The 26,024-nt window shown below is 43.6% G+C and overlaps 1 protein-coding gene across 3 annotated transcripts in view; it reads right to left on the reverse strand.

Annotated features, from left to right (window-relative positions):
- Positions 1–14,085: 14,085 nt before the first annotated feature.
- Positions 14,086–26,024, reverse strand: part of VAPB (VAMP associated protein B and C) — a 56,096-nt gene continuing 44,157 nt past the window's right edge. For 2 of the 3 annotated variants that reach the window (XM_008012993.3, XM_008012996.3), the window contains 4 exons: positions 24,942–25,045; positions 20,638–20,718; positions 18,570–18,746; positions 14,086–15,560 (listed from right to left, as the gene is read on the reverse strand). In XM_008012993.3, the coding sequence (XP_008011184.3) occupies positions 15,402–15,560; positions 18,570–18,746; positions 20,638–20,718; positions 24,942–25,045 (521 nt within the window). In that variant the 3' untranslated portion in view covers positions 14,086–15,401. The remainder of the gene's footprint in view (positions 15,561–18,569; positions 18,747–20,637; positions 20,719–24,941; positions 25,046–26,024) is intronic. The other variant, XM_008013004.3, reaches the window with a different exon arrangement.

Consider the following 26,024-nt stretch of genomic DNA (forward strand, 5'->3'; position numbering starts at 1 on the left):
TTTGTTTTCAATCAAGTCTCGGACCAGATGTCACCTCCTGAAGATGTCACCATGCGCATCCTAAAGAGCAGCCCCACTTCTTCCCCGGTCCTTCTGTCAATCCATTGCATCACACGTGCATGTTCTTTGTCATGAAAACTGATCACTGTCAGAAATGACCTTATTTGCCTAGAATGTGAGCTCCAACGAAAACAACTCGGCTCTGACTCACTGCCTGCAATCTTTCCAGAAGGGTCCAGCGTGCCTGGTGCATGGTAGAAAGACCTTCAATGAATATGGCAGACTCAGCAAATGTTGGTCATCGCTGTGAAGCCTCACACTGAGACCTGTGAATGGGCCACCTCCATCTACCAGATTCAGTGACCCTCGGAAGGCCCAGCTGAGTCAGTGAGAGGGCTGTGAGTCTCTGCGTCTTGCACACGAGGACACTGAGGCACAGAGAGGAGAAGTGGCTGGGCTCCAGAGCCTGAGATCCAGGACTCTGTCTCACAGCCCACGGGCTTGGGGTGTCCTCCTGACTCTTGGAGGGAATGGGATTCCTTGATTTTATGTGGGGAAGGCAATTTAGTGTTGCTTCGTGGGACGTAGCGTGAGCCATCCCTAATGAAAAGGAGTGTGTTGAGCAGGACAGCAGCTTCCTGGATCCCCTCAGTTGGACTTAGTTGCTCTCTGCTCGCTGGGGCTTGTTAGTTTGGGGGCAGGTGATGCTGCTTGGAGCTACGAAGGCTGAAGAAAGGGCAACCATCCCTTTTCTCCCAGGCAGAAGGTCAGGGCTTCCAAGACTCTGGGCTGATAAAGGAAGGGGTCGTTTCAGAGGCTGAGGGGCTGAGACTCCCTGGTGACAGGGCCAGAGGCCCATGGGCACCAAGCCTTCCTTCCAGCCCTTTGCTCCTGCCCCTTAAGTCTCTGCCCTTCACATAAAACGTGAGAGCGCTCTCATCCACAGAGGGGGAGGAAAGCCCAGAGTCCTATTTCCAAATAAAATTAATGATCTCCATTGCATGTTCAGTCACGCTGAAAGGTGAGGGGTGGGTGGGAAGCCCATGCAGTTGATAATTTCATTGTGCAACTCCCAGGAGAGCAAATGAGCTTTTTTCCCTTAATAAAAAGTTGAAATTGTATACAGCTCTCAGAGGTCCATTAACTAACAGATGCTGGTTATCATAAGAAGCTCTTTGCCTTTCACTAAGCGCATGTTTTTAATCTCCCAGCGGTGCTACCGGGCTGAGCAGTAGCGTGTGGCTTGGTGACGCAGGCCCGCCAGCACGTGGCCCTGGTCTGTGCATCCTCTCCTGGGGCACAGGTGACTCAGGCATGAGGGGCTAGAGCTTTCTGACGCAGAATGGAGCACTGCATCAGGGCCTGGTCGGGGCTGATTCATACCCATTAGCATTGCAGACTGGAGCCAAGCAGGGAAGAGCTGTTCCCACTTCAAGAGGGGACTTGAACAGTAGCGTGCAGCCTCCAGTCTGCTCCTGATGGTTCTGAGAGACTGAAAGCCTGCTCCTTCTCACACACACAACCCCCCTTAAATGGATGTCAGCATGAGTGCAAATGACCTGTCGACATTCCCCAAAACCACCCTTCCAAGCTTCCAGGCAGACCCTCCTCCTGCCCACTTGGCACCTCCACCTTCCATTTCGGCCACAGTGGCCTCCTTGCTCTCCTGCAGTCCCATGGAACCTGGTCCCTCTCAAGGTCTTGGCTCCAGCTCTCCCTTGCCTGGAAGGCTCTGCCCACCTCACCCCTGACTGCCCCAAAGATAGCGTCCACCACAGCACAGACACTTCATCACAGCATTTGTCAGTAGCCAAAATCTGAAAAAATTCCTGGTGGTTGGTTTCCACCTATTGTTAGCCCCTCTCCTCTAGAATGAGCTCTGTGCCAGCAGGACCCTTGTCTGTCTTGTTCTCCGTGGATCCCCAGTGTTAGAATGGTGCCGGGCACATAGTAGGAGGTAAATAAATACCAGTTAAAAGAATACATGTTCCAAGACCTGGTTGGAGACTCCGAATTCAAGCAGCAGGATGACACCCACACACTATACTGGCTTGGAATTTTGATGTTGCTGACTTTTTTTCTAATCAGGTGGGCAGAGCAGAACCAAGGCCTGTGAACTTGAGGACATCTGTTTTCTACTAGCCAGGATATTTCTAGAATAGCATTAAAGACCACTGCTATCCCCGAATTGGAGGCCACAGGGCCTGGTGAGAGGTGCCTTGAGACTCCATCTCAAGCTTCTCATCTCCCAAAGGCCAGGGAGACTGGGAGAGCCTCAGCCTCACACAGGTACCCAAGACTTCCCTTTCTTAGTTTTGGAGCCTCTATCTCCCCCACCCCCCACCCTGCCAGCTTCAGTTTCTTTATCAATAAAATGAGCTGAAACCTGATGGTTCCTGAAGCCAACCAGCCCCAACACCAGTTACAGGAAGACCCAAAATAGTAAGTGATTCAAATGGAATCAATAACGTATTTTAAGAGAAATGGCAAAAAAAAAGAAAAAAGAAAGAAAGAAAAAGTCTGTGGCTCATGCCTGTAATCTCATAACTTTGGGAGGCTGAGGCGGGCAGATCACAAGGTCAGGAGATCGAGACTATCCTGGCTAACACGGTGAAACCCCGTCTCTACTAAAAATACAAAAAATTAGCCAGGCGTGGTGGCACGCACCTGTAGTCCCAGTTATTCGGGAGGCTGAGGCAGGAAAAACACTTGAACCCGGGAGGCGGAGCTTGCAGTGAGCCGAGATTACACCACTGCACTCCAGCCTGGGTGACAGCAAGACTCTGTCTCAAAACAAAACAAAACAAACTCTTAGTGAGGATGGGTCTTTGTCCTGTGATATAGTATGTATTTCCTAGGGATTATTAATAACCTACTGCTCTCACTCCTGCATTTGACACTGCTTTTAATCCCTCAGGAGAAAAAAAATTACCAAAACTTAGGTAGTCACTACTTCTGGTGAAATCAACTGCCTGTTTAGTAAAAAGACCCACAGACATTTGCTGAGCACCCATCATGTGCCAGGTGCTATGCTGGGTGTCTTAGAAGGAAGGCCTTCCAGACTTCCAGCGAAGGTGGGGCAGGCAGACACCTATCTTTAGCTCCACTTCCTTCTGAAGTCCCAACAAATTATGGGAAAGAATTAAAGGGCACAGATCACATGAATAAATAGAAAAGTAAGAAAGAACATAGCCAACAGGAGATGTCAGCAAAATTCTGGAATCTGGAAAGCTGATGGGTAATTTATCACTGGCGGGAGATTACAGAAGGTGGAAAGCAGGTTGGTCGAGGGGCGCAGCTCAGAAGCAAGTCCACTTGTGCCATGAATCCCCCCGAAGGCTTAGGAAATGGTGGCCGTAGGCATGGCAGAAACCAACAGAACAGTAGGGCTAAAAACAGGAGGAATCTTTGAAATGTTTTACAAAGTCTGTAAAAGGAATTCTACTCCTAGATCCCATCCCTAACCACTGTAAGAAACCAAAAGTTTAACCCAAAAATCTTTGGACTTAGCAACAGCCCAGGGTAGAGTACCATGCTAAAAATTTAGATACAGGTTAAGTATCCCCAGTATGAAAATTCAAGATCCAAAATGCTCCAAAATCCACAACCTTTTTTGAGTGGTGACACAATGCTCAAAGGAAATGCTCATTGAAGCATTTTGAATTTTGGATTTTCAAATTAGGAATGTTTAACTGGGAAGTATAATGTAAATATCTGAAAATCCAAAAAAATCTGAATTACAAAACACTTCTGGTCTCCAGTGGAACAACATACAAAAAATACAGAACAACAACAAAAAAGAACAAAGCAATAAACGGCTATAATATCCTCAGTGAAAAAAATATATATATACATCTTGCAGCAGGTTGCTGTAACAAAGAATAACTGGAAAAGAAAGATGTCTTGAAAATTATAAATATGTTAGCAGAAAAAAATAAAAAGGTTGGAAATTAAAGTTGAAGAATATTCCCAGAAATAAAAAAAGAATCAGGAATTAGAATGGCACTTGATTTCTTAAAGGCAACACTAGAAGCTGGAAATCGGTGGAACAATGCTTCCAAAATCCTCAAAATGATTTAAACCTTGTGTTTTATACCCCGTACAACTATCAGTCAAGTGGGAGAGCAGAATGGGACATTTTCAGACATGTAAAGTTCTCAACAAAATTATGTCCCACATACTCCTTGCTCAGAGACCTGCTAAATGATGTGCTCCCCAAAATGAGGTACTAGAACAAAAGAGAGGAAGCTAGAAATCCAGAAAAGAAGGGATCCAATCCAGAAGAGTGCAAAAGGAGTTCTGAAGATGAGAGTGAGTGAAGGCCCTGGAATGAGAGCTGTGCAGTAGGCTTAGATAGCAGTCAGTCCAGAGGGGAGCAGGAGAACAGACAGCTCCAGGAGTGATCTAAGAAAACCAGAAAAATCAGATTGCCTGAGGTGTGATTGTGCTGAGGAGATTTACACTTCTATCAGGGTCTGGCTGAATAGGTGACAGATACATTGGAAGCTAAGCAAACAAAACACTAAGATTTAGTAACTCCGGCAAAACAAAGGATTACACATAAAAGGGAAATAGAAGCATAGCACATCCAAGGTACAGCTGTAAACAATATCTCAGTAGTCTTTTTTTTTTTTTTTTTTTTTTGAGACGGAGTCTCGCTCTGTCGCCCAGGCTGGAGTGCAGTGGCCGGATCTCAGCTCACTGCAAGCTCCGCCTCCCAGGTTCACGCCATTCTCCTGCCTCAGCCTCCCGAGTAGCTGGGACTACAGGCGCCCTCCACCTCGCCCAGCTGGTTTTTTGTATTTTTTAGTAGAGACGGGGTTTCACCGTGTTAGCCAGGATGGTCTCGATCTCCTGACCTCATGATCCACCCGTCTCGGCCTCCCAAAGTGCTGGGATTACAGGCTTGAGCCACCGCGCCCGGCCTTCAGTAGTCTTAATCATGCAAAAGTATACTGATGTAGCCAAAACTTATAACGTGACTGAGAGGGAGAGAGAAGGAAATCTATGCTTGGGATGTGGTTGGGAGAAAGATTATTAGAGCTAAATCCCTCTCTTCCTTAGGAGGAAATCAACAGATAATATATAGAAGTGAAAAATCAAGAAAAAGTAATATAACCACATTATTAGGAAATGTAGATGTTAATATCAGAAGAAACAGTTCAATGTGCTCAACTGGCAACCTCTGGGAAGAGGCAGCCCAGGGCAACACGGGCCTGCTGCTTTTCACTACAGGCCTGTTACAGCTGTTTGGCTTTTTATATTCTGCACACAAAATACTTTGGTATTAAAAAAAAAAAAAAGAGACCACCACAAAACCAAACCCAACAACAACAAAAACCTTGAACTTCCCCTCAAATTGCTTTCAATCCAGTAAAGGGCAGACTCTGTTGAGAGAGGTTTCGAGTGCTCTGGGAGGCGAGAGTGGTGGAGCACAGAGGGCTGAGCGGGGCAGCCAGGCCCACTCACGGGAGAACAGAGCATTCGGGAGTCTGAGCTTCTGGGAAACAGGAGGAAAAGTGGGACCATGACAGGGTCCTAGCCGTGGCCCGCCAGCCCTTCCTCACATATCAGCTGGAATATTCTAGGGTGGTTTTCTCATTACTAATGGAGAATATTTTCTTTAGTGTGGAGGCACTTTTAGGGCCAACAATGTGACTGCATGGTGGGGTTAAAATATAACAGCAGGTCTTGGCTTGACTTCAAAAGCTTCTTGTCTTCCCTACACATTTCTTTAACATTTTTTGAAGTGGCATAAAGGTAACATTTTTTCAGAAAGTCCGTAACACTAATTTTGTGTTTCTCCAAATTCGTACTATTTTCTTCTTTGAAGTGATTTTAGCAGTCAAACATTGCTAAGAAAACAGAGGCCAAAGTTCTACCTGGAAAAAAAGAAAACCCTAGACTCTTAAGTGCAATTTCTGAGAGTATTTTCAGTTTCTAACGGGGCATGTCACTCCCATTACTCCTTGGAAAATTATCAGGTAGCAGGTTTTGTCTTCTAATGCACTAACCAGAGACAATGGCAAATCAGTGTGGTCACTTCTTCAAAATAGCTCCTCGTGTTGCTGTTTAGAAAACTCCTTCACAGTTCGGGTTTTAATGCTTCGGTTTTTGTTTTTGTTTTTGTTTTTTTGAGGCGGAGTTTCGCTCTGTCGTCCAGGCTGGAGTGCAGTGGTTGGATCTCAGCTCACTGCAAGCTCCGCCTCCCGGGTTTATGCCATTCTCCAGCCTCAGCCTCCCGAGTAGCTGGGACTACAGACACCTGCCACCTCGCCCGTGTTAGCCAGGATGGTCTCGACCTCCTGAGCGCGTGATCCGCCCGTCTCGGCCTCCCAAAGTGCTGGGATTACGGGCTTGAGCCACCGCGTCCGGCCAACACTTCGGGTTTTAACTCTTTAACGACCACCACCATTTATCAGTCTCTCTTACAGAAGCTCTCTTTGATCTGGGATGCTAATATTTGCCTCCCCTACACCCTCTGTGAAGGCCATGGTTAAAAGGACCCCAGGGATGCAAGAATGACATGAATGCAGCCAGATGAGAGCAAGTGAGGTGGCTAGTACAGGTCAAGAATCAGAGCTCTAGCAGTTGCCATGAAGGGTTATTTCCCCCTGCCCAATCCACTTCGATACACTTTGCTGCAAGTTCTTTTCCTGTTAGTAAAACAAGGTAGATTCCAATTTCCACATTCATGACTGTGTGCCCTTAGCCTCTTCATTTCTGCTGATCTGCCGTCAGCCCTTTGTGTGATAAGCCTTTATTCCCTTTGACCTTACTTCACTCTGGGTCCTCATGTGTGTTTTCAAATGGCCTTTACGTACATAAACAACTGCTCAACCCAAGAACCACAAACTCAAGGTAAGATACCACGTGCATGTTACAGGTGAGCAAAGATCAAAAAGTTAAGATGGCACAAGGTGCTGGCAAAGAGTAAAGCAGCAGACCCTGCGAGGACTATGAACTGGTATGTCCTCTTTGGATGCAATGTTGAAGGCATCTAACACGATTTAAAATGCAGGCTTCCTTTGACCCAACCATTGCTCCTCTAGGAATTGATTCTGTGATATTCTTGCTCATTTGTAGGAGTATTTGTTGTAACGTTGTCTTTAGCACCGAGACGAGAAACTGCTTAAATGCAGCTCAATAGAGGGCTGATTAAGTAAATTAAGGGCACATCCATACAGAGGAAAATTATAGAGCCATAAAGAATGGTGTGGGCTAGCATGAAATGATCTCCAAGATAAACTTCAAAGTCAAAAAAGGAACATGCACAACAGAGCAGTTAGTGTGTGCTGTTGCCTGTGTATTAGAAAACACACAGTTGGTCAGGTGCAGTGGCTCACGCCTGTAATCCCAGCACTCTAGAAGGCTGACAGGAGGATGGCTTGAGCCCAGGAGTTTGAGACAAGCTTGGGCAACACAGAGAGACCTCATATCTACAAAAACATAAAAAAGACAGCCAGGCATGCTTGTGCGTGCCTATGATCCCAGATACTCAGGAGGCCAGGGTGGGAGGACTGCTTGAGGCTGGGAGGTGGAGGCTACAGTGAGCTGTGGGGGTCACACCACTGCACTCCAGCCTGAGTGACAGAGTGAGACCCTGTCTCAAAACAAAAAGGAAACACAAGGCTGGATACACACAGACATATATGTGCACAGATCTCTGGAAAGAGTCAATACATGGAAAGTTCAGGATATCTCTGGAGAAAGGTTTGGGAATGGAGGAAACCTGACTTTGTATACTGTGTACCCTTTGGTCTTATATGAAGTCTTACCATTTGCCTACCTTCCTTTTCCAAAAGAAGTTGAAATGGTTTTCATTAATGTTTTAACAAGGTAACACTGTAAGATGGAGAACCGTCAACCACTACTTAAAAGACAGAATCCACCCACCTTTCAAAGCTGGAAGCAATTTACACAGATGGGTACTTTTGTAAATCAATGATGACACACAGTTCCCACAACAGGAAAACACTGGCGTGCAAGCTGGTCCCTGTGCTTAAGCTCTCTGGGCAAAAGTTTCCTCATCAGTAAAAAGAGGACGTTGACCTAAGCGATCTCTTAGATCTGTTTTCTGGTGCAAGGTATCTCTGATTTTAATTTAAACCAATTTCATGTTCCTACGAAGCAGTGAGAGTCAAGCAACGGGCTCTAGTCCACACTCCAAAGCCTATCTCAATGGAATGAAGCCATCCATTCAAAATAATTTTACACTGAAGCATCCTTTAAATATATTCAGAGCACAGAATTTATTGAACATAATATGGAGACAGCTAATACAAAAGTTTATGCCTTGGCAGGGCAGGTTTCATCAGGTTGATATGGAACATGGGAGAACATGCTGTTAATGGCTCTTTCGGTCTGGACCCTGCAGAAATACATCTCCTTCTCTCTGGGAAACATCATGTCAGCTGCCAAGCCATGGGTTTATTACATATCAGATAACCAAAATGTGCAATGGTAAAGAGTCCTTTCCTGCACCAACTTTTTAAATGACTTCCATGTCAAAACAGCAAATACAATGAAAACTACAGAAAGGAAAAATTATGAAAACTAAAGCATTCTAAGACATCTCTTAAGATACTCAGTTTCTAAAATGTTAACATACATCGAAGACAATAAACACATTAGAAACTGCAGGAATCTTTTTTCAACATAGGGAAAAAGACGTAGAATAGGGAGAGAACAGCATGGGTTACTGAAACCATTTATTCAAAAAGGAGAGGAAAGGTGAAGGGAACACTGAAATAGATCACTTTTAGTTTCTTATAGAAGTTCCAAATGGCAGCAGTTTATAAATAGTCTTTAAAAAGGAAACGACAGCAACAGAAATGAGAACCAAATATATTTTGCATTTTTCTGTCAGTGTATAAGCTTGAATCACCTTACTTAGGCTACATACGAATGAAAAATATAAAAAGTCACTCCCCCTGACTAATTTCTCAGCACCTCATATAGTAGCAGCCAGACAGACGGTACTTATGAAACGTTTGCTAAGGAGTGAATGATGAAAAGCAAAAAGTAGTTCTTGTACACATGGTCTCAGTATCACAGACAATAAATTCTGACCTTTGAATTCACACAAAAGATGCAATGGAAAAACACTTTAACATGGATGCTGCACGAGAGGATTAACAGCTGAATTCAGTCATTTCGTAAAAACAAAAGAAAGATGGGAATGCAGGCAGCCAGTTCGGAGACACAGCCAGACTTTTTTGTATGACATGGAAACACCAGCAAGTCAACGTGTGAAACGCGCACACTAATTTCTCATCATCTTAAACCCTAAAAAGCCCCGCAATCTTGTTAGCACTAAGCCTGGATGAAATTGTGTTAAGATATCTGATTAGTCTCCCTTAGTCGGCATTTTCCAAAGGGGAAAAAAAGGGAACCTGTTTTATTTCAGTCAGACATGGCTTTGGGTATCACTGAAACGAAGCTCTGACAGAAGCTCCACCTGCAGAAGCCCAGGTGGGCTCCTGCGGCTCATCAGAATGCCAGCAGGAAAGCAGGCCAGCAAGTGAGCATCCGTCCTGCACCCACATCCATTAGCCAAGTGATTACCTCTCCATCAGCCCTGGGGTGTAATAAAGCAGTTGTAATCGGGCATTGTTACAGGATCAATGTTTCCTGGTTTAAAAATAAACATCAGCATTTATCTAGCAGCAGAAAGCGATTCTCCCATAGTACTGTTTTATTCAACTGACATCTTTTAATCAAAGCAATCCATATCGTGGCAACATTCCAAGGTATCATAATTGCAAATATTTATGGCAAGTTAGATAATAGCTACATTTTTGTTGCTATACTTTTCTTCCTTTTTTTTTTTTGAGACGGAGTCTTGCTCTGTCGCCCAGGCTGGAGTGCAGTGGCGCGATCTCGGTTCACTGCAAGCTCCACCACCTGTGTTCACGCCATTCTCCTGCCTCAGCCTCCCAAGTAGCTGGGACTACAGGCACCCGCCACCACGCCCGGCTAATTTTTTTGAATTTTTTTTTTTTAGTAGAGACGGGGTTTCACCATGTTAGCCAGGATGGTCACGATCTCCTGACCTCATGATCCGCCTGCCTCAGCCTCCCAAAGTGCTGGGATTACAGGCGTGAGCCACCGCGCCCGGCCTACACTTTTCTTCTTTTTCTACAGATTTAACGCAGACATTTTCTAACAAATTAATTCCATTAAGAAAAAGAAATCTCAATTATATTCATGAAGACAACCTCTCATCCACCTCCACCGGTTTCCCTTTTAACTATTATCCATAACTGTTTATGTGAGTTCATGTCTTTTAAATTTTTCAAAATACTTCTCTGTAACTTAAATAAAATGAAGCCCCCTATTGTTAAGTGCCATAGACACAGCTAAAAACATGGCATGGAGGGAGGTCAGGGTCCCTCGGCACAGGAGTGGGCGAGCTCGTGCACCCCAGCTAATGTTCTTGGTGGCTGAGCCTCATGTGCTAACGTTGTGCCTAACGGGATTCAGAGGCTGGAGGAAGAGGTCTGTGAAGCTGGTAGCAGACCCATTCCCACAGCCTCCCAAGCTTGCCTCTCGGCTGATGCTCCTTATCAGGGGCTTCTATTACTTGCTCCCTTAGCTGATTTCCTGGAGAAACGCAGTGCTAATTCAGGGAGAGGCCTGAGACATCGGCAGCTCAGCTGTTTTCAAACCTCGGCAGGGCACTTCTGTAATACCAATTTTAATGAACTGCCCTCATTCACATTTAATTTACAAGTCATGTAAAGCCTCCATACAAAGCGTTCCCATCATCTCCTTGCCGAGACAGACTGGTAATATTCTTTCTAAAGCCCCCAAAGTCATTCCCCAGGAGCATCGGGCAGAGATCTTCAGGCAATGAGAAAATGGAATATGCACTTTCTTTCACTGTCTAGAGTGTGTTCAGTTTCCAACAGAAAAAGAAAAAGCATGTGAACTACAGTCTTAATTCTACTTACTTTAGTGTGAAAATAACAGGTATGGAGGCAGACACATAAAAGATGTACAGACGGGCAGAGTAGCTGAAGGAGGAAGGCTTCATCCACTCAGTTCCCTGAAGCAGATTTTCAGAGCTGAAATGGTATCTTAGCAATGCAGGCCTTACAGAGACTGATTTAGTTCTAAAAAGTTGCCCAATTTAACCTCCTGGAGCCTTTATTTCTTCATATGCAAACAGAGCCACCCACCCCCCAGTACAGTTGCAAGGATTAAGTTCAATGAGCGAATGTACTGGAAATGTTCTATACAGGTAAGGAATGGCATTGAAACAACAGTAACTTGCTTGAAAAGGTTCCTATCAGAGCAGATCTGTCTGAGGAAAAGGGGGGGCAGGGAAGGCGTTCTCCAAATCCAATTAGGTCACAGAAACTCAATTCGCGTAGGGCATGCATGATCTCAGAGCTGCTCTTGGTGTTCCAGAAGAGTGGTCGTTGGCCTTATGGGATTTGTGTGTCATGAACTAGAGTCATCCATCTATACTTTGCAGGGACCTTTCTAAATACAATTCCATTCCAGCCTATCTTTGAGAACACTCCTTCTCAAAAGCAAACATGGCCCCAAGCTTAATTAAGAGAGGTCTCAGAGTGGTAACTTTTCATAGTTTAGTTTGGTTCTTTTCTCCTTCAGGCCAGACAGCCCAGGGCAGGGGAAGCCACGAGAGGTCCTTCAATGAAATGTCATGTCCAGCAGGGGGAAGCACTGGCCTCTACAGCGAGAAGGTCTCAGGGGTTAAATGTTATTCAGGTGTTCACAGTGACACTGGGAAGCCCAAGACCCCTCTCTCTTGATACACATATTTCTCAAACTACAATGAGAAATGGGCCATTCCTTTAGAGAAGGAGCTGAAAATGACAAATGACATGGTATTTTGGCATGGATTCTGAGTTTGCAAATACAAAACTTTGTGTAGGCAAAAAATAAAGGCACGATTTGAAAACTGTCAAGCCAAAGACACATGGCACATATACTACACATGCACACATGCATGCACACACACAGCCTGGTTTCAAATTAATCTGAAAGGCTCTTTAGCTCTGAGTTCTCACTACATTCAGTTCTATCTGACTCAACACAGCCTGCAAGCCGGGCACTGATATCTTTCGATAGCAATTCTGTCCCTAGGATTTGTTTGAAAGCATTTAGGTTTTCACGGATCATTGAAGGTTCTTCATTTTTCCCCCTTCTGTGTTAAGGAGGTATAAGCCGTCTCTCTAGCCATAAACTGGCCACTGGTAAAAATCAATTTTGATTTTATCAGTATGTATTACTGCTGGTGCCAGCAGTTTAGAAGACTAGAGAGGGGAAAACATGCAAACTAGGAGGAGAAAAAAGTTGAAGCCAGTTCCTCACACCTACAAATAAAACAGCCTGCTGTCTTTAAGAGGTATTTTGTATCGTGCCAAGGAAGCTTAAATTACCAATTTAAAACGTCAATCAATAAAAACTTTCAGGATTCTGTCACCGCTTCCATCTCTTCTGCATTTGTGAGCACTATGACTGGCATTTCTGAAGCCAAGGCTGCCCTCTCTGAGGTGCTGTGGAGCCAGTAACACAGGAGCAGATTGGAGGGCAGTCTGGTAGCAGCTCCCCCATGCACACTGCCCGGCGGCACCCTCCTCAGCCTCGCTCTTTCCATGCCAGTTTCATCCCGATTATCCGACTCTTAACCTCTTGGGGCAGGGCAGGCCGTTGTGACAGGCCCCATATTCACCTCCTCTTTGCCTTACTCTTGTTTTCATTATGTAATTCTAGGAAAGACACCCTAAATGTGCATGCATCTCCAAGTTCTCCAGGAGCCACGCCTTCTTTTCCTGGCACATTTTTGGCTGCCAGGATGACTGAGAAAATAACCAACCTTCTCATCACTCACCTGCTTCTCTTCCTGAGGATTTTCCTTCTGCCACTCAGCCAAAAACCCCACAAACGTGTTCAACAAGTGCTAACCTCTAGAAGGGAGAGAGACTTCAGAGGCTGATTTTTAGCCGCAACCAAAATGTCCACATCCTCTGAGAAGCTGAACACCTTTTCCTAGATGTACACAAAACTCTAAATCACATTCAAAGGTCTAAAACAGAGTAGTTTCTCAATATTCTTTTTAAGAACTGCCACAGACTCAAAGGCCAAATCCCATGACCTGGCTGTTTTTGTGAATAAAGTTTTATCAAAACACACGGCCATATCCTTTAAAAACAAAGAGAGCCCTGCTCTAGTGTAATGGGACTGTACTGTACCCCTAGGTATGTTGCAGACCATCTAAGCACTCTCCATGAGGGCAAGGACATGAGGGCCTGGAAGCTACAGAAGGACTTAACCGGCTGCAGCACCTACAATTAGCAAATTTTATTCTCCTCACGGAAAATCAGGCAGCAGAAGGCATGTGCCTTACAGTTCGGTCTTTTCACTTCCTTTTATAAGTACTGGGGGCCACGTGGGAAAAAACCTGGAGACAAATTCATATTGGGGTGACCTCCCTGTCTGCACACTCAACGCAATCCATGGGTGCCTGGGTAACAACTAAGTCTGCTCACCATTTCTGTGAGTACCTGGGATTCAAAGTCAACTTTTTTCATGAAGACAGGAAGTTCCTTACTCAGACCAACCACAGACTTCCACTTCTCCCGTTTCAAGGCCCCTGACCCAGCTTAACACAGCCAGGCTTAGGAGCAATGTGGCTTGACGTATGTGACTTCTAAGGACTGCCTTCCTTCTGATGAACCTGTCCTCTCAAACCTGTGCACAGTGGGACTGTGCCCAGAACGCCTGTTATTAGTCTCAATGGCATGGTTCCCTGACCTAGAAGCGAGGCTGCTTTTTACTGAAGGCCAAAGCAATGGAAGGCCAAGGGTGACCAGGTGCTCAGCTTTTTCAGCAGTTTTATTTTTCATACTGTCAGCTGAAGACAACCAAAAAAAAATATATATATATATATACACACACACACACACACACACACACACACGTACATTTAAATCATGAAACACATATTTCCCAGTGATGGAGCTCATTTTAAAGTCAACCTTCCAATGGCAAAATAATAAAAATGATAAAAAATTCCCCCCATAAAGCAAATGTGACAAAATGACAAAAGAATTCTTAATTTTGGGGCTTTATTATAATTTTTCTTTTCAAGATGCTACATAGTCAAACAGAACTGGATTGGTCTTTTATGGCATAAAATTAATTCACAGTCAAACTCTCAACTAGTACTAGAAGGATTAGCTGAAGAGTCTCTCTCCCCCACTGCTCCCCACCCCCAACTGCTGGTGCCCTCGATTCTAACCTTCTGCACCCCGATCCATTCGTCCTGACTCCAAGCTAGGTCCCCAAGGAGAGGTTAGGCTCAGACTTGGGCCTGGGTGCTAGAAGTATGAGTAATGGTTGAGAGGTGGTATAAGAACAATCTAGAATACTGACTACTCTTCATTTAAAAAGGTAACCTAGAGTTGACTGTCACTACAGAGAACTTCCCTCCCTATGACAGTTGTTATTTACTGACCCAGAAAAACACTTCCTGACAGCTCTTCTCCAACATTCCAATAAACCCCACCTCCACATGACCAGACTCTCCAGAGACAGAGGAGCCCACAGACCTCCAGCAGCAATACCAGTTCACCCACCAGAGTTTGGCAGCACACAGCATTAACTGTACTCTTGTGACAATAAGAAAATATGAGATGAAATACATTAAATAAGTTAAATATGCATTAAACATCTCTGAATAACAGTTCAACTTCACTACATGAACCAATAAAAATTTAGCTTGGTCCCTTTAAGAGAACAAAGCACTGCCATTTATTTCCAAAGCACTGGGTCAATCAGTCAACACACGCCTCTCACTTATGACGAGTACGTCTGATGCTGCCACAGTGCAATTCCTTTGGGCTTCTGACTCTGTTCATCAGTCCCAAGGAGCTGATGGCTTGGACAGAACTGAAGACATGGAAAGCAGCCTAGGCCAGGAGTGGGCCACGTGGGGACTACTGTGTGGAGATGACCTCACTCCCCACCACGCTGGGCTCCGGTTCCCCATGGGCCAGCACCAACAGGCGAGGAAGAGTGTCATTTTAAGAGAGGTAATCCAGCATCATGTACCAAGGCCTACCAATGTTTAAAATGACATTTACAATATGCCATTGTGGCATTACTCATGGTTTCCCTTGTCATTAATAAAGATCATTCTTCCCCCCCCCAATCAGTTACTATACATTTTTAACTTTCTAAAAGATTGTTACATTATATTTGTGTGTGTGTATCGGTGTATGTGTGTGCAGGGAGGGGTAATTTAAAGGCAAGACCTGTGAGATGTCATCATACATTAATTTCTTTTTACACATGGTTATGATAAATTTAAATCCCATGATATGGTGGATCCATCAATCCAATTTACCATCCTGTGCATGCTACCTCTACAAGGCAATCTTCCCAATAATTACACCAACAATAAAGAACAAAACCACCAGAGCCAAGAGCCGGGTGCTAAGGCCTTCTTCCTTCCCAGTTGGGGCTAGCGCTGAAATAGGGCTGTTGCTCTGCACTGTCTTCCTCATCCGCAGTCCATCTTCTTCCTATGGGAGCAAATGCATATTTCAAAGACAAGCCAAGGCACCAGAAAGGGGAGTCAACCGTACAGCTTAACCGGATGGGCTGTTCATGCCCAGTGTTGGCCAACATGATATGGTCCAACCTCATTTTGCAAATGGAGAAACTGCAGGCTACAGAGGGGAAAGGGCTAGCCTGAAGCCACAGAGAAAACAGTCCCCTCTTTTCTTTCATACATTCCACTTGATGCTGCTAGTTATAACAGATATCTAAACAGGGTGCTCCTTGGTTTCCCATGATTTACAGAAAAAAGTTCTTAAAAGGGTCAACTGGGCCCTTTGCACCCTCAGCCCCACCCACCTTTACGGCCATGTCTTTCAGATGCTTCTCTTCAACCCCAACCTCTCTGTCCGTCCTGCCTCTAATGAATAGCCTTCCTTGATCAAATCATCAATTTTTAAAATGAGAGGCATTTCCCAAGACATAAATATACAAATCATAAGAAACTATAAAGTCAACTGGACATGGTGGCTCATGCCTGTAATCCCCACACTTTGGGAGGCTGAGGCGGGTGGATCACCTGAGCTCAGGAGTTTGAGACCACCTTCGTCAACATGATGAAACCTCATCTCTACTAAAAATACAAAAGTTAGCTTGAGGTGACAGAGTGAGACTCCATATCAAAAAAAAAAAAAATCTAAAAGTGGGACATCTGGAAGCTTTCAAATGCAGAGCTCTGTACATAGCTGGTACCTGATGAACTACATCCAGACTGCTGGATCAAATGATATTTGGAATATTAAAATGTGACTGGCCTTGGTACACTCATCTCAAATATTTTCTACTTAATGCATAGATTTCCCACTGAAGAAGCAACATTCTTTTTCACACATATAAAGATATTTGACCATATCCCCCACCCTCCCCTTGTCCCCAAACTACATGGATATGTAAGAAATGAAAATTTTTTTCTTCCTTCACCTCCACTGCCACAACTGCCTTGCACTTTCCTAAGAATCTGCAAGTTACCATGTAGATCTATGGTGCCATTTCCATGCTCTCAAAGCCAAGCCCACATCCCTGAAGAGGGACATGCATCAAGCCATTCTATTCTGGCCCGGACTCATCTTTGCTGAAAGATCTCTTGATAATTACCTCATCTACTCATCCCTAAACCCCACACACCAGCTGTACTTTCTTTTCTTCGTTTCCTTCCATTCTCTCCCATCCACCCGAGTACCTAGTAGGTCCTGGAGACCACAGGCAGATGAATCCCACGGAGCTGACTCTCCCTGCAATTTGTTGCTATCTCTGTGGGACATTTATCACACTGGCTTATAATAATTTCTGTGTATGTCTCTCCCTGCTATCCCATTAACAGAGAGCTCCTCAAGGGCAGGGACTGTTTGTGTTTGAATCCACAATGCCAGGCACATATTAGACCCTCATTTGTTGGCCAGATGACAGAATAAACCAACACAAAACAAGAAGGCAGCGTCTGGCAGGATAAAGAATCTTCTAATGTCGAGATTAGTCTGATCATATTTTAAGGATATTTTGCTCATGGGGCATGGCAATATCACTGCACAGTGATAAACAACTGGTGGTGTCCGACTGACTTAAAAAAAAAACAGCAAACTACACCATTTATTTTATTGGGTTATATAGAAGCTATTTCTACCTATTTACCACTTTAAACAGCACAGAACTCTGTTTCAGAAGAGAAATACACTCGAGGAGAAGCTTCAGGCATAGCTTAGATTGTTAGCCAAAACATAGTGTCGGCTTCACAATTTACTTACACGTTAAAGAAGTTACTGACTGAGGCAAATCAAGATCACTGCAAAGGAAGAAGATGATGCCATTTCCCAAATGTTATCAGTTCTCCTATATCTACCTCATTGTCAAGAGTAAAAGAGAAGAAAACTCATACTTTTAAAGCTGGAAGGGGCCTTAGAGGTGTTTAGCAAACAGAGGCCTAAAAGATGCTGTGACCAGCACAGATTCAGAGCTGTTTCATATTGGATGGGAGCAACTTCCACACCACCACAAGCCTCCAAGCCAAAAGAAGCACCCTCTGACTCCCCCCTTCACCACTCAGTACAATACAACCTTCCATTGCCAATGCCAACTGCCTCGTCCACGAGCTAGAGGCTCAGGTTTTCTTTCCATAATCTCCACCTCCTAACCACTGTGAGGCACCCCACCTCCAAGCTCATCACCACATCAACAGTTTGAGGAGCCAAAACTGCCCAGACCTATTTAGAGTCTTCTAAAATCAGAACTATACCTGCATTAAATCAGAGTATTGGTCAGTACTTACCCTCTGAAAAAAAGATTCTCACCCAAGGGAATGGGGATGGCGTGGGGTTTAAAAATGCATATTCAAAATAAAAACTGCTATTTTGGTCTCAACATTTATTTTCAATTTACACTAATGTAAAGTGTGAATTTTGGGGGGTTTTGTTTGTTTTGTTTGTGAGATGGAGTCTAGATCTGTCACCCAGGCTGGAGTGCAGTGGCACAATCTCAGCTCACTGTAACTTGCGCCTCCTGGGTTCAAGCGATTCTCCTGCCTCACAGCCTCCTGAGTGGCTGGGATTACAGGCGCCCACCACCACACCCAACTAATTTTTTTTTTAATTTTTTATTAGACACGGGGTTTCACTGTGTTGGCCCGGCTGGTCTTCAACGCTTGACCTTGTGATTGGCCCGCCTTGGCCTCCCAAAGTGCTGGGATTACAGGCGTGAGCCACCGTGCCCCGCCGAGGTTTTTCTTTTTTTTCCAAGGGGACAAGAGCTTAAACAGTTGAGAAACTTCTGATCAAGGGACAGTGGTTCTTAATTTAGACAGATCCAAGGACCCTTTTGAGAATCTGATGAAAGCCATGGAAATTTCTCCCTGGGGAGAAAAAAACAGCCAAATACCAAAAGCAAAAGAAATCTATACATTCACTGGCTCATCAACTTCCCCACCCAAGAAGCTAGTGAAAATGCCCTTGTTCTCTGTAGATTACCAGAAAATAAACTATTACCTTGAACTGCTTGTTCTCCTCCCGTAGCCTCTGAACTTCACCTTGCAGCCTCTTACATTCTTCCATAACCTTCTTAACTTCAGTGTCATCCAAAGAAGAACTCAGAGACTTAGACACTATTGGTGTTTCTGTCTTTGATGCAGTTGTGGATATAATTTTATTTATTTCTACATCATGCTGTTCAAAAACAAATGAAAGCCTAAGTGTCACCAACCATGTAATAAAGGACTTTTTTATGCAAAGTAAAGTAGTTCTCAGCAAACACCAAACGTGGTAGCATTTCATCCACACTGTAAAATGTCACATTTATTTTTAAAATGGATCATTTTATTTGGTATCTTAATAATCTAAAGCAACCAGGCCCTAGAAATTATGGATAAGGGTAAATAATGAAGTTTAGCTGAGACTAATACTTCAGAGAAAGAGAAAAAGGGCTGTGTATATTGCACTATCAAATTCCTGCCATGCAAAAATCAGCATACTGTAATTGTGCAAACTCAGGAATTATTAGCCACAAATTACTGTCACCACAAAGATGTGAACATCCCTAGGATTGTCTCGGTGGAGTAGGAAGCTTGGGAGAGCAGTAGACAGAGGGCGAATTATTTTACCAACTTAGCATTTGGAAGCTGGGATGAAAGTGAAACAAGCTCAGGGTCTGCAATGTTTCAATCTTGGGAAGTTACATACTCCCCTCATTTCCCCTGCCAAGATTGAGCTATGATCCCCTCTTGAGATTTACTGGGGATGACAGCCAGTCAGTGGAGGGAGGGCATGGAAACACGCAGCTTGTCAGGGAAAAGTAACTGACGATCATTGACCTGGGTAGCAAACTGAAAACCAGGAATCTAGCTCTCCCCACCATTTTCCAGATGAGAAGAGTAGGCCCTGTGAAGCAAGGTCCCAGGCTACCAAGTCAACCTATCACAGAGCTGAGGCCAGAATACAGGTTTCACAACTTGCAAACTGACCTTCCTGTGACAGGACGTACACTGGGAAGAGGGAAAAAAAGACCACTATCCACTTAAAGAAACACAGTAAAAATAGTGGTAAATGATTCAGCAGAAATAAAATATCAGGTAGTTTTGACACAAATCAACAGCATTCCCGCAGACCAGCATAGATACTGTTAATAGAACATTTCAGGGCATTTCTATTTCCCAACTCCAGCTATCAACAGCTAAGATAGTTTCATATGCTGCATGTTTTCACAGTTTTGGTGTTTTTATAACAATTAAAATGTTTTCGACTAGGTTGAAGGGAAGTCCAAATTAGTATTTCAGATACAGTCCCCTTTCTTCAACTGGTCACAAGTGAGGACCATCAAGGGTGAAAGCGGACAGCCTAGAGGATGGGGCTCCTTCCTTCTCCCCGCAGGCAACACCAGAATGATATCACTCTCGGGGGGGGTTGATACTGCCCTCCAGGACACATGTGGCAATATCTGGAGACATATTTAGTTGTCACAACTGGGGAGTACTACCAGTATCAAGAGGGCAGAAGCCAGGGATGCTGCTATCAATAGAAGAACCTACAGTACACAGGGCAACCTCCACCACCAAGAACTATCCATCCCAAATATCAACAATGCTGAAGTTGAGAAATCCTCATCTAAAAGCAGCCTCTGACTAAGGAGATAGATAGGGTAAAAGGGGTAGGGAGGCTGACAGGGCACTTTGTAAAACAAGAGAACCTGAAAGCTTCCCACCCTTCCATCAAGCACCATGATAAAGGGCAAATTATTCCCTGTTTTACACTCACCCACTGTTTAACAGCAACCTATACCTTCGCCAGGTCATAGAAGCTCTTAGGATTTATGACATCTCAACGGCCATCGGGCTGCACTTTTCAAGGTGAAACACTGTTTGAATCAGTTGTCTTTCCCTGAGTTTTTCAAAGGCTGATTTCATAAAGGCCCACTTATTTGCTGACCTCAGCTTATTTTTTTCTTCAGACATCAGATAAAGGAAAATAATTTGCCAACTTAAATCTTGGTTTTGCAGCAAATGGTATGCAAATAAGTATCAGCTTACAACATTCAATTATTGTTAACTATAAACATACTTACTGGTTTATCATTCTCTGCTGGCAATTCAAACACACATCTAAGTTTTGAATCCATAAGGTCTTCCGGTTTTGCCTCCTTCCACTAAAACAATTTAAATTTAATAATCAAGATATTATTAACTTGGTGGAAGAATAACTTTCTTCCTATAACTGATAATTTCAGAAAAATACTCTTAATGAGAAAGCCTAGAACTATATCAAATAAAGAACTGAAGTCTGCTGAGATTCCAATATTTGCAACATGACAAGATTAAATACACTCACTTTCTCAAAATATTTATTACACTTCACAAACCCTGAAAGTCTTGCTGCCTGACTCCTTAAAGTCAACCAATGCTCCCCATGTTGCTACTCTACAGGAGAGGCCCACCACTGAACAAAAAGGAGTCCTCTAAATAATGTCTGGATGACCAGGTAACCTTGGCTCTCCTTATGAAAATAAAACTTGTTTTAGGCTGGGCGTGGTGGCTTATGCCTGTAATCCCAGCACTTTCGGAGGCTGAGGTGGAAGGAATGGTTGAGCCCAGCAGTTAGAGACCAGTCTGGAAAACGTAAGGAGACATCATCTCTACAAAAAAAATTTAAAAATTAACTGAGCATGGTGGCACATGCCTGTGGTCCCAGCTACTCAGGAGGCTGAGGTGGGAGGATCACTTGGGCCCAGGAGGGAGGCTGCAATGAGCCATGATAGCACCACTGTACTCCAGCCTGGGGGACACTGAGAGACTCTGTCTCAAAAATAATAAATTAAAATGAGAAAATGAAACTTACTTTAAAGGCATATCTAGAAAGTGTAAGCGCATATTATCTGGGAGTAGTTTTAGAACCACTCTGCCAACTACCAACGGAACACATTCATTACCAAATCCCTCCTCTGTCACTGTGGCAGTGTCTGGGCTATCTCTACCCCAAGACCCATCTCCATCCCTCCAGGCTGTAGTGACAGCACCTTCCCAGCTAAATCCCATGTCCTAAGAGGATATGCTCCTGATAACTTCTCCTTTTGGCAGCAGAGGATGGGAATTACAGGGTATTCTAGGATCATAGACCAGGATAGCAGCAAGGTTACGATATAGAAAAAGAAGGCATCCCCCACCCTCCGTGCCTCCAACCCTTCCCAAAACCATGCAAGAGGCAGCTAGTGTAACACAGGTACCAAGAATCAAAAGTGGGAACCAAAAAGTGGGACACTAGGGAACTGCCACAAAAATTATGACAGATCCACTAAATGGAATAGCATGCTGCCACTCAAATGATGCTGAAGAGCATTCAGTTAGATGGAGGAAATGTCCAGATATTAAGTGAAGAAACCATAAAGAATACTTAAGTCTGCTCCTCTGCACACACACATCTGTACACGTGTGCCTACCACATGAGTCAAAAAAAGATCAGGCAAGGATCATCACTGAATGCTAAAACCACCAGGTGAGACTGCTGGCAAGCAGGATATTCACATGGTCTCAAAGTATCAGATGACTCAGAGTATCACAGATTACCTATTAACCACAGGGGCAAATGTGCTTTGTGCTCTGACACTGGGGAGAGCTGGCAGTCACCGTCTTAACCAAGTGATCAAACAGCATCACCAACAGGAGGACAACCTGGTATGAAATACCGACTCTGGAATATTCTTGCCAAAACACATTTAACTTGAATTTAATCATGAAGAAATAATCGAACAAATCCACAATATGGGACATTCTGTAAGTCAACTGGCCTGGACACTAAAAAAAAAAAAAAAAAAAAAAAAAAAGTTCAAAGTTTGGGCTGGGTGCAGTGGCTCACACCTGTAATCCCAGCACTTTGGGAGGCAGAGGCAGGAGGATCGCTTGAGCCCAGAAGTTCATGACCAGCTTGGGCAACAGAGTGAGACCCCAACTCTACAAAAAAAATAAAAAATTAGCTGGCGTGGTGGCATGCCTGTAGTTCTAGTTACTGACTGCACCACTGCACTTCAGCCTTGGTGACAGAGCAAGACTTTGTCTCCAAAAAAAAAAAAAAGTTCAAAGTTTGAAAAACAAAAAGGTTTGGGTGTCCTCTACTAAAGGCCACTTTTGGAACAACTAGGAAATAATGAATATTAATTTATCATATAATAATACTGAATTAAAAGTTAATTTTTTCAGCTATGATTAATAGTATCATGGCAATATAAGAGACTGTCCTTGCTCTGAAGCATTTAGGGGTGAAGTGTCATACAATCTGCATCTTAAGCAAATAAGAAAGTTTGTGACAGAAAGGAAGCAAATGTGACAACATGTTAACAAATGGTAAATCTAGGTAAAAGTTATATGAGTGGTCACCATGCTATTTTTTCAACTTTCTGTATCTTACGATAAAAAGAAAAACATTTTAAAATAAAGAAAAAGCAGGCTGGGGCAGTGGCTCATGCCTGTAATCCTAACACTTTGGGAGGCTCAGGTAGGCAGATCACTTGAGTCCAGGAGTTTGAGACCAGCCTGGGCAACATGGAGAAAACCTGTCTCTACAAAAAATTAGCCAGGTATGGTGGTGCGCTGCTATGGTCCCAGCTACTTGGGAGGCTGAGGTGGGAGGATCACTTGAGCCCAGGAGGTGGAGGCTGCAGTGAGCTGAGATCACTCCACTGCATTCTAGCCTGGGTGACACGGTGAGATCATGTCTCCCCACTGCCAAAAAAAAAAAAAAAAAAAAAAAAAAAGGAAGAAAAACACAAAGCTCTTATTAATGATGGTTAGACCTAGTAGAAAAGAACTATGGGTCACTTTAAATTTTTTTGATTTGTGTATTTCCGAAATTTCCCACAATGTACATTTTATTTAAAAAAAAAAAAAAAAAAGTAAACTGTTATAAAAATAATCATACAAGGAACTAAAATGACTCTTTACTGGATATGCAGTGCCTGGCCTACTACACACTCTGATAAGCAAGTGTCAGACTCTAGACCGACGAGGCACTTACACAAGGCTCACTTCATACTCACCATCATGAGAGCTGCATTTTTATCCCTGTTTCACAAATGATCAAAACCGCAACAGATTTAATAAAATCTGCTCCCAGCCACAATGTTAGTAAAAGGAAGAACTCAGCTCAAAGACACCCAAGCCCATGCTCTTTCCACTATGCCATGCAGCAAAAGCCAAACAGAACACACCCTTGGATCTTCCATTATTTTCTATCTGCCATGTTTCTTTGATCACACAAATTAACATGAAGTTAACACATCATGTTGCAGAAAATCAAAGAGAAGCTTTTCATAAGAATTGTTCTCATGAAAAGAAGACAGCCTATTATCACTAATCCCTCTAAAACTCAAAAATATCTGGCCTCCCCCTTCATTTTCTGCCTACAAGTGAAACACCAGTGGAGATGCTTTTCCAGAACTAAAACAAAAGACTATGTGGCGAAATAGGGCATGGGGTGGGCTTGGCCTGAGTTGCCTTTGGTATGAAACTCAGAGGAGAATTGCAGTATGGTGTGAGGAACAGCAGACTCAGGTGGGCAGGCCTGCCATGAATGACTCGGGGCCCCACTTTGGGCTGGCCAAAACTGGAGAGCAATACCAGTGGTATGAGGCAACCCTGTCCTGCTTTCCCGAACTGTAAGGACAAACGCATCTGTCCCTGCTGGGGCTGTGGGTTGTACTGTACATTTCAATTCAACTCCCAGCCCCAGAATGCCTATGGACTTATTCCAATGTATAAAAAGCTCATTTTGGGGGGAATGTCCATTATACTCTTTTTTTTTTCCCAAAACCATCACTAATATCATTTATTTCTTTTATAAAAATGAAGTCATCTTAATTTTATCAAAATTAGAGAAAAGTTAAACATATATTTTAAGCAGGGGGAAAATAATCATATTTACTAGAACAAAGCCACACACACGTATGTCTAAATGGGTGAGGACATTCAGCACTGACATTCTCACATGGCTCTTGAGTTTGTGGGGGATGAGAAGACACCGTAAGAAAAGGCAGGACAATGAAAAGTATCCTTTTCTGTCGGGGCAGAAAGGAGAGGCGAAAGGAGGCAATCCCTAACCATTCAAGACACCAGCCACCAGTGCAAGGAGCTGCTGAAGCACACTGAGCTCAGAAAGGTCAGAAAAGAACAGCCTTCTAGGAAGTCACATAAAATGTTAAAATTATTCCTCAAAGTTTTAGAAAAACCACAAAGGTAGTTAAAGTACAAACCTTCTTGAAAAAAAACTATTCCCTTTTAAACAATTTTGACATATTTTGCAATGCATGCACCCACAATTCCGTATCTAATTGGTTTTTTAAATTATTATTACTGAAAAAAATAAGAAGCATTCAGTACTTACTACTGCTTCCATATCTGAAGTGTCAGTTGGAGCAAACATAGACTGAACCATAAACTTGTGTTTACTTTTCTCATTGGGATCATAATCGAAAGGCTGTAACATCACTGAGAAAGAAAATATTTCATTAGGAGGGTCAGAGCTTGGTTGTCAGTGCCATTTATTATGCTAATATTTGTACTTTGGTTGTAAAGCAATTTACCGGCATTCTCTTATCTCTTAGGATGGACGCCCCTGGTGGAGTAAGCAAGGGTGACTAACATCTCCATTTTGCAGGTCACCAACCTAAGAGCCACAAAATCAGGGCATGACAGAGCTGGGAATAAGGCCGAGGACCCAGTCTTCTGATTCCTAGTCCAAGGATCTTTCACTACTGCAAGCCTACCATACATGTCTGCTATAGGCCTTACAGAATCGGGAAACTGGGTAGCAACACCATCTGCCTGTTTTGCTCAAGAAAACATATCCAAATGATCTTTTCAGGAATTAAACGGAATAATCTAAAATGTTTAAGAACATTTAAGGAGCTGTTTTAGCTTCTCTCCAACCCATTTCTCATATGGCTAATCAAGGTAATCCTTGAAATACAATTTTGCCAATACAATACTAGAAAATTTTTACAAGCAGGACACTCACACAGCAGGGAAAACAGTATCAGCTTACACCTCCCTTTTATTTCCCTAAGAACCTAGAGAAATCTCACATAGAGGATCCTGTGGATGAGTCACACCCACTGCATGGAGGAAGATGCCTTCCTACCCCAACTGGCTCCCTTCAACCTACTTCCTAGAGTACAGCTGGGCCTACTCCTATCAAATGATGGCTGCTTTAGAATACATTACTTTGCTACAAGGTTTTGGCTAATCCACACATCTAGTTAAGTTCCCTGAAACAACTTCACATGCAGGGAAAGCCTACTGTGGCCTTGACCACAACAATGGGCATGGACTGTTTCCATGTGCCAGAAACTGGGCTCTGTCCCTTACGTCTACCATTATCTCATTTAATCCTTAAAAAGTGGGTACTATTGTGGGTGGAGAGGGGCTATTCCAGTGTCTACTTTTCAAATGAAAGGAATGAACATGG

The sequence above is a fragment of the Chlorocebus sabaeus genome, chromosome 2 (assembly GCF_047675955.1).
Source record: "Chlorocebus sabaeus isolate Y175 chromosome 2, mChlSab1.0.hap1, whole genome shotgun sequence".
Taxonomy (NCBI): domain Eukaryota; kingdom Metazoa; phylum Chordata; class Mammalia; order Primates; family Cercopithecidae; genus Chlorocebus; species Chlorocebus sabaeus.